The 12,504-nt window shown below is 47.2% G+C and overlaps 1 protein-coding gene across 1 annotated transcript in view; it reads left to right on the top strand.

Annotated features, from left to right (window-relative positions):
• COL27A1 (collagen type XXVII alpha 1 chain) overlaps positions 1-12,504 on the top strand; it is a 161,223-nt gene that overhangs the window by 82,677 nt on the left and 66,042 nt on the right. Inside the window, exons 17-24 of the mRNA XM_054221069.1 lie at positions 1,128-1,181; positions 1,909-1,962; positions 2,108-2,161; positions 4,061-4,114; positions 4,425-4,478; positions 6,405-6,449; positions 7,803-7,856; positions 9,135-9,179. Coding sequence (XP_054077044.1) covers positions 1,128-1,181; positions 1,909-1,962; positions 2,108-2,161; positions 4,061-4,114; positions 4,425-4,478; positions 6,405-6,449; positions 7,803-7,856; positions 9,135-9,179 — 414 coding nt within the window. The remainder of the gene's footprint in view (positions 1-1,127; positions 1,182-1,908; positions 1,963-2,107; positions 2,162-4,060; positions 4,115-4,424; positions 4,479-6,404; positions 6,450-7,802; positions 7,857-9,134; positions 9,180-12,504) is intronic.

Genomic DNA, 12,504 nt, shown 5'->3' with positions numbered 1-12,504 from the left:
TTCACAATCTCATTATCCCCTGCATGTTACTGAAGTAGTTAGAATTATTTCAGCTCTCTGATAACAAGTGGGTGGATTTTGCCCAAGTAGAAGTAGACTTCCTCTGTCATCTCTTTGTAGACTTTGGCTCTAGTAGGAGTCCATACGTCTTCCATGTGGACTATGTTTAAACATACAGCTCTCTGCTCTCGTATGGCTTGTTCCCTTACTAGGAAGCCAAGTTCTGAGGCATCTGCTGCGCATGGGACAGAGTTCCTCTAACAGTTATTTCTGTCAGGTCTTGTCAGTGTACCAAGTCTTTATAGTCATTCCCCCTTTGACTTCCCAAGTAGAATTTTCCTTTCTGTGCCCCATCGTTGACTCATCCTTTGTTTAAGTAAATCACTAAATAAACGAGGTTGGAAGGGACATCGGGAGGTCATCTGGCCCAACAGCCCGCTCACAGCAGGGCTGAGGCAATGCAAGATAGCCCATCACTCCTAAGAAAACCTTCAGGGATGCTTATTTTCTACCCAAGGAGTCAGGATCTGCTGCAATAGTCCAAAGAGAGGAAAGAAGGAAAGCTTGGTTAGGAAATATTGTCAGTGTTCCTCCTGGAGACTCTCAGCCCAGATATTGGCAGTGAGGTGGTTCTAAAGCATTACTAGAAGTTACTCTTGTTTTCTTATGGAAGAGGATTGACCTTTGATACCAGCACTAGAATACGCTCACAGCAACCCCGAGTATTGTTTGTTTTTCTATAGAGCCTTATGAGAGAAAAGGTCCATTCATCGAAACTAAACTAGGCCTTCTGTTCTGCTGAGTTTTAACACTTCACCATCTTCACGGTTGTGTTAGCCGGAGGAACGTAGTCTCTCTTCTTGCAGCTTCTATAGAAACACCATGCTTGGGAATTCGTATTTTACTCTCTCCTGCAGTTTCATTTCTCACTTTAGAACCAATGTTGGGAAGTACATGCTTCGTTCAGGATTGTTGTTACAGTTAATATGATCTACAGTTTGCCAGCCATTCAGTTTTGAATGGAGCTAGTGATGAGACTGTTGCTGTGCAGTGCATCATCTAGCATCTACCTGGGCATTTTGGCTATTGCTGTTGCCTATTTTAACTCTCTGGTGATGTGTATCCAGGGTGATCAGGGAGGAGCAGGTGTTCCCGGAGATATCGGCTTCCAAGGAGACAAGGTAATTGGTTTTCTTTCTCCATCATTTTTTTCCTTTCTGTAGCAGTATGCGTGGCCACCAGCTCTTTCAGCTCATCTTAAGCCACAAGAAGCTAGAACTAGCTGCATCCTGCTGTCGGGTTCCCCTGCTCAGATAATTCTGATTTGGGGTATGCTGCGCCTTTCTAAAATTCATGTCAATATATGGATTTTGTTATGCATAATAAAAGCAGTTCTGCTGGGGGCTTTATATAAAAGGGGCCATATCTTCATGCAGAAATTGGAAGTGGCAGGATGGGATTGATGGGGATGGGCGTGAATGTGTGTGGTCCAGCAGCTGCAGACTCGGAGGTTTCGTCTGCTCAGTGCAGCGACTTAAACCCTGACCCAGTGAAACACTTAACGCCGTGCATAGCTTCTAAGCGAAAGACTTCTCCCCTGTGACCACAATATGATACCGCCTTCAGCTGACTAATGCTGTACTTCGCACTGCACGGGGGCCTACATGGCGCTGAGCCACAACTAACTGCAACAGCTCACGTGTTCTTCGGGGCTGAATTCAGCCCCGGCTTTATCAGAAACATCTCACTGCCATTAGCGCCACTGTCCCAGCTCCCTGTAGGCTGACTTTAGTCCTTAGAAAGTGCTTCTCTCTCTGCTGCAGAAACTGGAGCTGGAGCCTGGGGAATTTGTATTTTTTGATGCTTCATTGTGTTTTCTGAAAAAATCTCTCTCTCTCTCTCTTTAAGGGCAGCCAGGGTTTGCCTGGGGTCCCTGGGGCACGAGGGAAAGCAGGCCCCCTGGTAAGTAACCAAGTGTCCTCTGCTTCCTCATCTTCCTTTCTGAAGGTTCTGTGCCTGGCTGGAAAGACAGTTTGACAGGGGTGTGCTGTTCTAAACAGGACAGCCAAAAAGCTCACTTTTCTCCATGTTTTTCTGATTTCTGCAGGGAAAAGTTGGCGACAAAGGTCCAGTTGGGTTTCCAGGACCACCTGGCCCTGAGGTATGTTCCACCACCTCCTTCTCACATCTTTCCTTTCTTTGGTAACTCCTGCAGCATCCTGTCTTCAGCAAACCCACACAATAACACCTCTCTCCTGTCTCATTTTGCCTCTGCAGCAAGTTATTTGATGTCTGCAGCTGAGAATCAGCTCTCTGATAAACACCCATGTGGCGTTTGAGAGACTGTTGTTAGAGATGCCTATCTCCTTTCCCCACTGGAGGTTTTTAGCTCTCAAGCCGTGCACAGACAGGCCCACATAGGGTTTTGATTAGGAGGCATGTGCATATAGCTGTTGCTAATTCATATGGAAAGCAAGAGCCAAACGCTGCCTCCCACATGGGCACCCAGCCCAACGGAGGGAGGGGATGGCTGCCACTGCCACCACTCACCATGACACATCAGCTCTGACACGTTTACCAACCCAAATCTCGTGTGTTCTGGGGTCAGAGCCTTTGCTAACAACGGGCAGATGGATTGCTTTAGGACAATTGCTTTAGGTCACCAGAAATACCAAGGCCAAAAGAGCTTTGCTGTGTTGTGGGATTAACTGGTATTTAATGAATTGAGGCCCCCTTTTGTTCAAAGTGGGAGACAGGGAAAACTGTCCATCTTGTACCCGCTGACCACCCTGCACTGAGATTTCCTGATCTCCAACTACCATTCCAAGCCTCTTTCTTCCCAATCTTCCCATGTAAGTCCTATATGTAACAGCTTGTCTGGTCTTGTTCAGAAAGGTCAGCAGGGTTCAGAAAGGTCAGACCCCAAAGATTGTCTCTAACCTGGCAAGAGCCCCAGACTGTCTCCCAGCCACTGACCAGACTCTGTAGACACTGGTCTTTCTACTCGCCATGTTGTTCTCTGGCCCTTGAAGTTGTTCTTCAACTGCTTTTGCAGGGCAGAACACTCATTTCTTGAATCTTGCATCTCACTTTTCACCTACCCTCCTCTTTTCAGTGTACGGCTTCAGTTCTCTGCTAGGGTATGATGGCACATGAGTGGTGATGAGGTAGGGAGTATAAACCCATCAAGATGGGTTTATAACCCGTTCTGCATCTCATGGGTTCCTGGTTTTTCCTTCTACTTTTTGTCATAGGTATCATGGAGGGTTTTTTTCCGTTTTCCCTCATAAAATACCTTTTCAAGTAGAAAAAGACCCTTACTGCCCTTACCAAAAAAACTCTCACAGTGATACCTTAAATGCAGGATCAGCTTCCACCAGAAAATTGTCACTTTTCTCCTTCATAAGCAACCAGACGATGTCTGTAAGATGCTAGAGTGCCACTTCCAGCACAACTGATGGTCTGTTTTCCCTTCATCAGTGTTCTGGTATTCTGCTGGGTCTGGAAGGGCTCTTGGTCGAGTGCTGCCACTTAGCAATCATTCCTCTTTGTTGCTATTGGAAATAACCACAGATTCCTTTGTTTCCTCAGCGAAGGGGTGGTGGGTGGAAAGGAGTCGCTGCCTGGCTGAAGGCGGCAGCTAATGAGCATGTCAGCACCTTTCCTAATTCCTCGCCTGCTTCCCTTTGTCGCTGAGGCGTGCAGTTCGTTTCTCGGAGCAGTGAGATTATGCGCTGACTCATAAAGATTAATTAAAAACCAAATTGCCATTTTTAGCTGTGTGATGACAGGGAGGCCCTCACAGCAATAAATCTTCTAAGAAGATGGACCTAAAGGGAACTGCTGGAAAAGGCAGCTGTTGAATCAAACCGATAGTGCTGCTCCCATTGTCTTGTTTCATTCCCCCTAGAAGCTGCGCAGTGGCCCACACACGGACACTGCCAGCACGTAACAAATGTCTCTGCCCTTAGCCTTTAATTAAAACTCTCACAGAGGCTGTCCTCTGAAGCGGGCTGCAAAAGTCCACCTCTGCACCCTGACTATTTCTCATTTTCTTCAGGGCTTCCCAGGTGACATTGGCCCACCAGGAGAAAATGGTCCTGAAGGCCTGAAGGTGAGTGGAGCAGAGACTGAAGCTCTGTGTAGGGTGGGAAGCAGCCAGGGAAAACAAAGTAGTGGGAAGTGGGGGGAGAGAAAGCCCTCGAGATTCCTAAAGATTGTCCTGGCCAGCGTTTCAGCTTGGTCTGTTTGGCTTGAGGTCTCTCCAAGTGCAGGGTTTCCTTTTTTTTGATTTTTTTTTTTTCTGTAACAAAATTGACATTGGATGATGTCCCGTGGCTGTGAAGGAGACATTCTCCTTTTAATTGCCCTTCTGAGCTTATGTTTCTATTTTCTGAGTATCTTTTCTTTTGCCTCTTTCTCAGGGAAAGCCGGGAGCACGAGGTTTACCTGGGCCAAGAGGACTGCCGGGACAAGAGGTGAGTGTCCTCAGACCAAAAGCAGATCGAATTAAAAGAATAACGTTGAATTTTGAAGATGAATGCATACTGAAATGGTGCCTGTGACTTGAAGTACTTCGGTCCCTCTGAATCTGGATGCAGATGCTAATAGTCAGTGATCAGAGACCGCAGAAGAGGAGCTTCCCCTAAGTTGCAGACATTGCTGGCATCTGCTGACCCTAAACCCTGCATTGTCTTTTCTTTTAAAGTCTATTCCCACCCACCCACACACACCCAGAACGGGTGCTGATGCCCTTTTCCCTGCACATCCCCTTGCACAGGCATGCCCTGACCTGGCTTTTGCTTTCTGCTCCTTTTAAGTGTGTTTTCTTTCAACTGTGAGACCCGCAGGCTGCACTCCCTCACGCAGGACAACATCCTTTTGTAAAAAGGGTACAGCAACTGAAATTGCTCTTCTGCAAAGATTCATTTGCCCCAGCGTCTCAGAGCTTGCAGCTTTCACTTATCACTTCATGTGAAAGCTTGAAGCTTCATTCCACTTGCAGTCACTGAACAGGGACAATTATCATTGATATAATTGTCCTAGAGCTGCAAATACTTTATAGCAGCAGCAGAGAAGGCCTGAGCGCCCTCTGATTATCCTCTTGTAACTCCAGTGACTTCAGTGTAGTTTCTTCTCATTTAGGCCAGTGTAAGCTGTTTGTCCAGAGTCACGAGACGTTGTGCAAATAATACTCAGCGCACGCATGGGCAGGAGCTCGGTTTAATAGCGCTAATAATTCTTAACTTTTTCTGGGAATTCTTTTGCTTGCTCTCTAAATGGGACTAATGCAAATTAGCTCATTTATTTGCACTGAAATAGGAAAAAAAAATATTCTAGGCAATGTACAAAGGGAATCGAAGCCCTGCATTCCAGGTTCAGGCAGGCATGACCAAGCTGCCTTCAATTTACTCTAGTTAGTGAGCGTAACAGTAAGACTGAAGACATGGACATGGACTTTGACGTAAGCTGCGCTGAAGGACTTTGAACGTGCACCAGACCACACCACGGTGCCTTTACCGCTGCTGTAACCTGAGGTGGTAGGTCAAGGCCGTGCATTACATGTTCTTTAGAAATGTGGCATATTGTGGGTGGCTTGTCTGAGCCCATTGAGCCGGGTTCCTGACTTCCAGTCCCATCTTCAGCCCGCCAGCTCGTGCCACTTCATTACCACGGCTGACCACCTAAATGAGAACAGCCAGAACTGTGGCTGCCAAGGGCGCTTTTAATTTCTCTCTTGGCAGTTGGTTTTAGACACTTGAGATAATTTTTGTGAAGCTTAATTGAAGGTCTCCTAGAAACTGTAGATCTGATCCTATCACATTAGAAATTGGTGTAGAGCCAAGGGAGAGGACCGAGTCCAATTGCTGTGTGAGATTTTGAGATAGCTCCATCCTGTAGCATGTGTAGTCCCATTTGAAAGCAAAAGGAAAACCTTCCTACAGTTGCCAAATGGTTCTTTGGGAAATTTTGCAACACCCTTTTTTGTGGGGCAAAAAAAAAAGAAAGAAAGAAAAAGAGTAGGGATCTCTACAGCATTCATATCCCTGCCAAATCAAATGAAGCAGAGATGTGTGAGCATGTCCAGGGCACCCTATGGGCCAAATCCAGCCCATGATAGGCCCAATCAACTGGTGTTGGCTTTGATCAAATTTTGGATGGCCTTTACTGGCAGGACTTGACTTTAGATTTTGTTCCTGACCTGGGTAAGGGAGATCAGAAATCTCAGAGATGCTGAGCTGCCTGCTCTAAGATTCAGAAGGACTCAAGTGTTAAAATGTGAGAGCTGAGCACACAGCTGGTGTTTAACTGCTGCTCATACTGCAGACCTTTCATTCTTGCTGCATGGAGAGTCCAAATTTTGTCACTACTTTGCCTTTGATTTTAATTTCTTTTCACCTCAGGGAGATGAAGGACCCTTAGGACCACCAGGAGTCCCTGGTCCAGAGGTAGGTTTCAGTCCTTTACTCAGTTAAAACCAGCTCTGTTGACCTTGCAACGGAATTGTACTTAACACAAAGCTTTAAACCTCCTGGTCTGGGGAGTGATGTGCCCTTCTAAGAAATATTATCTCGTCCAGGGCTTGGTCCAACTGCTTGATCCAGAGTGACTGAAAGTCAAGGAAGTGTCTTGCACAGGGTGTTGAGTGGGACTCTAATTTTATAACTTGCTTAAAGTCTTAGACCTTGAAAATTCCTCTAACATTTAAATAGTTCATCCTCAAGATAAAGCACGTTGACCGGAAACCATCTCTGTAACCAGCCCTGATGCTTCTTCCTTGATTTATAGTATTTTTCAATAAGTAGAGGGAAAAGCAAGAAAAAAGACCAGACAGTGAGAGAGAGTCCTTTTTGACCCCTACATCACGCTGAACACATTGATGTGTCACAGCAACACAGTTAAAAGAAGCAAAAAATAATATTATCATATCTGTGAGCTTGCCATCTCAGGATTTTTAACAGTTATGTACATAATTGTCATCACAGGGCAGTAAAATATCTTGACAATTGGTAACTGTGCTGGAGCTTCTGGGCGGATCAGAAAATAAATGTTTTATCTTGCATTTCCTCCACTGTTCTGGTAGACATTTTTATTCCTTTCTGGAACAGCATAATAAACCCAGTGTCTCCTGTGCCTGGGGCAGCACCATAAGTGTTCCTCTAGACAAAGGGAAGGCTCAACATGAACCTTTTGGTCTGCAGGTTTATTTCTGCTTTTATGAGCTGTAGCTGTGAATGTCAGCCTGGCTTCCCCCAGTGTAGGGACAGTCCTACTCCCAAATCCTCTCTGGATGCCAGGGATGTGGCCATAAGAAGCCCATAAGGCCGAGTCCCTGCCAGTGCTGGGAAAGTACCATCTTTGAATCCTCAGGCTGCTGGTGTCCTTGCTGGCATTGCAACAAGAAAACTGCTGGAAGTAGAATAAATCCAGTTGAACGCAGCACATAATAAATTAAAATAAATTAAAGGGCAGCAGCAAAGCTCTTGGTTTGGTTAATTATAGCCCGTACGTTATGTTTCTGATGCGGTGTTTAAGTAATGGAATCGAGCTGGAGGCTCAGAAATGGGCTGGAACTTGGAGTAGCCGTCTGGGCATGTTCCCCATGGATCAAACCCGGTGTTGCTCGAGACACAGAGCTTTCCTCTTGTGTTGCCTTGGCCTCAGTAAGGTCTGCTACATCTCTAGCACCCTGAATTCACAGGGACCATCGCTTGTAAGCTGCACCATGTGTCCACAGACACACTGCTGTGACCAAGGGCAGCTGTAAGCTTTTTATATAAATTTTCTTCCATGTATTTCAGGGTCGATCTGGCCGGAAGGGATTTCCAGGAAGACCTGGTCCTGATGGTCCAAAGGTGAGGAAAGAGTTTGTTCATGGGAGGAAAGGAAGAGGGAAGTATCTTTTCTCAACTTTCCCATGCTCCAAGCCTAGCTTATTCATTCCCAAGAGGACCAGGGGAACTGAGGATTTCTCCTTTTCTCTGAATTTTGGGGTCTGTGCTTCTGCCTGGTTTCTTCAGCAAAAAGAACGACGGTGCATTTTTTAAGCCATGTGCTTTATTATAAACAAGTGTGTTCCTCCTTTGATATTAACCAACCTCCCCTCCATCATCTCATCTTATTTTCCATTGCTTCTCCACGTTTTTGTTCTAAAACAATGCACATCATTCCTATCTTTGCTGCCTAATTAGCAGCAGGAGCCATCCCAGGGCAGTTTGCTCCACAAACCCACACTCAAAAGGAAAGAGAAAACCGAACAAAAACAACCTCTTCAAACAGTAAATACCAAAAATGTGGTCTGGCAGCACATCTGGAGTATCTGCCTACTGAGAAAATACAGCTGCCGTCAGCCGGAGACGATACTGGTTAGCGGTGACCCTGGCCACTGGATGGCCTGTCCAGGGGCACTCTGCTGGCCTTCCAGTGCTGCCATGGCTGCCCTTATCCCTGGCGGGTTTGAAATTCTCCTCCTCATCCTGCTTTTCTCTTCACCCCTCATTTGTCTCATTCTCTGAATTTCTCGCATCCTGCACTCTGATTTAGCTCGTGTGGGTTCTTTCTGTGGTCTTGGTGTAGAAGCTCCCTGTGACAGTAACGTGCCTATGCTTGAGATTTTGCAAGAGCAGAATCAGGGCGCAGCATTGCCTGGGAATGTTTGGGTTGTCTTTTACTCTTGTGACACTTCCACAAGCAGGTGAAATTTCTGGATCCCTTCTCCTCTGTCATTCAGGAACTACACCTTCCCATGGTGTCCACACTATTGCTTGCCCTAGATGCTCCTCAAATCCTTTGGTTAATCATGGTCCTACCTCTTCCTGCTGACGATGTGTTTCTGTCTTCATCTGGCTGTTTTACTTAATCTTTCAGATTGAAACGTTATGGGTCAGAAACACCCCGACTTCAGGAACATCCTTGATGTGAACTCATGCCTTATTAAACATGTTTGCGTCAGCTGTGTTTCTTGCTTTGGATTATCTTTCAAGTCACAATTGGTTTTTTAAGATGTTAGCTCTTGCAGATTTTCCACAGTTCTCACGCAGCAGCCCAAATGATGTACAAAGAATCAGGTTGTACTGGGGGTCTGACTGGGAGCACCAAGTAACTGGTGTGCCTTGTCTCTCCTTGTCCTGCAGGGTGAGCCAGGAAACCGCGGCCGACCAGGGAAAGTTGGTGAGCAGGTAAACGCTTTGTTTCCCATGTCTGTTTGATGATCTCCTGTGTATAATATCTCCTGGATGACCAGGGTGCAGGCAAAAGACAGTGGCCAGGGGCTTCTGGCCACCTTAAATTCGTTCATAGTCCTGATGCTCCAGCTGGGGTGCTCTTAGTCTGCTGAAGCTCCTGGTGAACAGCACTGACAGTGATCATGGTGTCTGTTTTAAACTGGAGGTTTTTCCAGGGGCAGCGTGCTCCGATAAACTCACAGCTCAGGTGGATGTGCTGTCAGTACAGCTCTGCTTCTCTAAGGGGGCAAAGCCATGGTCAGGAAAGAGATTGTGAATTTTTGTGTATCCCTCATCCCTAAAAGAGCAGTTTCAGGGCTTTGCCTGTGTAGGTTTTAAGGATAGGATCCTCTGCTTTGGGTGCTGTGCTGCTTTGTCTCACACTGGATTTTCTGGGGAGTAGAGGAGACTAGCTGAAGAAACCAGGCCCTGGGGGAGAGAGGCACAGAGCTGTGTTTCGCTGTTCCGCAAGAGAGAATGTTCTGCTGGGGTAGCAGGGGACAGACATCATCCCTGCAGGCTGCAGGGGAACCACAGTCATCAAGGAAAAAGAAACAATTCTTCCCAAGGCTCTGTGATTGAAACCAACCAACTTGTCCGCCACCAGCCCTGAAATTGCAGCCACGGAGCCTCCAACATGTTCTGCGCGTTCGTACATGACCACACCAAGCTGGCTGTGGCAGCTGGCCCTGGCAGAGAGGGTGTTGCTTCTCAGCACAGCTGTCCTTCCCAGCACTTTCCCTGCCAAATGGTCAGTGACTTTGGTTTGGTTTAGCTTGTCAGCCTCTCTGGCTTTTCTTTCCCCTGTATGTGACAGCTGAGCATCGCTTCTTCCATGGGTTTCTGACCAAGGAAGTCCAAAAAACCAAGGTGGATCCTTTTCAGTACCAGCAATCTGGTGAGTCTCAGTGTATATCAAGGATGGTTATTTCTATTTGGAAATTAGAGCCATTTCCATATTTTGGTTAATAATTTACTCCATGAAGAGCAACAACTGAAGAAGCAAAGTTGTTCCACACATCTGAGTTCTAGTTCCAGCTGTATCAGATTCGGCACAATCCCAGGCAGCACCTGCCAGTGCTCTGTGCCTCAGTTTCCCCTTCTGTGGAAGGCGTAAGGCAGCTCTGAACAGTGCTTAGCACAATGGCTCCTGTTCTCAGGTGGCACCTACAGATACTGCTGTATTACAGTTAAAAATGAGTATTCAGAAGTACTTTGAGATCCTTACCAACATGTCATCTTTGAAGGACAAAGCATCATTAGGATTATTATTCTTGAATGTCCCTCAGGACTGACCTTGGATGAAAACTGTAGGCACTGTTCACCAAAAAGAAAACACAGCTGGCCTCCGCTGACACTGAACCCAGCACAGTGGTACGAAAGCTGCCTGGATTATTCTTAGGCAATTAGTCTCTGTCTAGAAATATCACCCAGAAAGAATTTCCATTTCCATGCCAGTCAAGTCATTAGGACAAAAATGTCGCACCAGATTAATGAGAAACAACCTGCTTTCCCATCACACCTTTGCTGAACAGTGCTGGAGTGTTGGGTTTTCATCCCTCCCTCTGAACACCTAAGCTTCCGCGTTCGGTGTTGGGGCTGGGTTGGTTTTTCACAGAGCTCTGAGGGGTCAGGCTGCCAAGGTCACTTGTCACTAAAAGCCACCTTCACCTCACCCCTGTTTACTCTTGTGGAGGCCTTGATGTTTTCTATTCCACGGGCGCAATAAGAGCGGTCAAACTTTTCAAACTTGCTGCTCTGCCCTCCATACAGATTCCCTCTGAGTGGAAACCTCAGTATAACGGCGTGAGAAAAGATCAGCCTTCCATCACACTGTGGCCCTCTTCCCTTTCTTAGGGACATCTGTTTAGGCAAACATGGGAGTTTCTGTAAGGTTTCCAGTGACACTAGAGCTCTCATTGGAATAATTAGGTTTTAAGCCACAGGGCAGTCCTCAATGCGTTGTTTTTCCATTGCAAGGACACTGACTCGGGAAGTTCATTCATAAGACGTTTGTTGTCTTCATATGCTGGAAGGATTCCAGCTGCTGGGCTCCCCTGTACCCTGGAAATGTGTGATTTAACCCTTCCTTGCCAGTAGATGGAGGCAGAAGAATATGAAGAAGAATATGGGGCCTTTGGCCCAGGGCACCGGCCTTCCTGCTCCAGAGCTGGGAATGCAGAGCAGGAGGATGTCTTCGAAATGTGCATGTAGGTCAGACAGCCCTGTGGAAGAAGCAGCACCCTGGGGAAGGGTGTTGCAAATCCATGGACCCCCCCTGCTTTGCACTAGAGACTGAAAATATCCGTGAAGAGCTGTGCCAGCTGAAAGAAGCTAAGGTTGACCTACGTCCTTACTGGGAATGAGTCCTGTCACGCCAGAAACAGCTTTCTGAACCTCCTGAGGTGACAGCCCTGCTCCCTGGCATGGTGACGTTAGGGTCAGCCACGCAGCCATCACACCGTGCTGGGAAGGGCAGTCACTCCACAGCCCCTCAGGGGTGTCTCTTCCCTTGAGGGAGATATTGTTGTCCCAGTATCAGATAGTATTCTAAAATCATTTGTCAAAGAAAACTGTGCCATCAGTTATGTCCCTAATGTATTTTCCTTGCGGTGCTCGGGAATGTGCTGCAATGTCAGTTTTGCGGCTGAGGTCTGACCTGGGGAGACATGGATTGACTTGACCAAGGTGAGATGGGTCGCTGAGAACCGAGCAGGGAATTGCACCGGTGTTTCCCATGTCTTAGAGCAGCGCCTTTCCCAACACGTTTACCTTTCTTCCTCCCCGGTGCATCTCCTTCTGAGCCGCAGAGCTCTCATCCGCGGGTTCGAGGGCACTGGGGTGTGTGCGGCCTCTTTGATCTGAGGGGGGGTTTGCCAGCGTGTCTCCACCTTTCCTTCCCTGGCTCCCAGAGGGCAGTGGGATCCCAGCGCAGCCCCAGGCTGCGGCCGAGCTCCGGTGTACAGGGGGTTAAACCGCGTGCCTTTTCTTTGCGGGTCAGAGCGTCCTCCCTTAAACTGTGATATTTACTGTTTTACTTTCCCTTTCTTTCATCTGAATGGGAGGATTGTACATTTACTCCCTCCCGTCTTTTGTCCCTGGTTTGTTTTGTTTTGAGTTCTAGCGAACCAGTAAAACAGAAAGGCCGTGATCAGTTCCTGCTGGGAGCGACTGGCGGTCCCGTCCCTGGGAGACCCTGCTCACGCTGGGCTCGCCGTTCGGTTGTTTCTTTCAAATGGGCTATGATTTATGCAAGGCTTCATTGCTGACTTGCTCTCTG

Source organism: Rissa tridactyla, chromosome 14, assembly GCF_028500815.1.
Source record: "Rissa tridactyla isolate bRisTri1 chromosome 14, bRisTri1.patW.cur.20221130, whole genome shotgun sequence".
NCBI classification, from domain to species: domain Eukaryota; kingdom Metazoa; phylum Chordata; class Aves; order Charadriiformes; family Laridae; genus Rissa; species Rissa tridactyla.
This window is presented reverse-complemented; position numbering and strand designations above follow the sequence as displayed.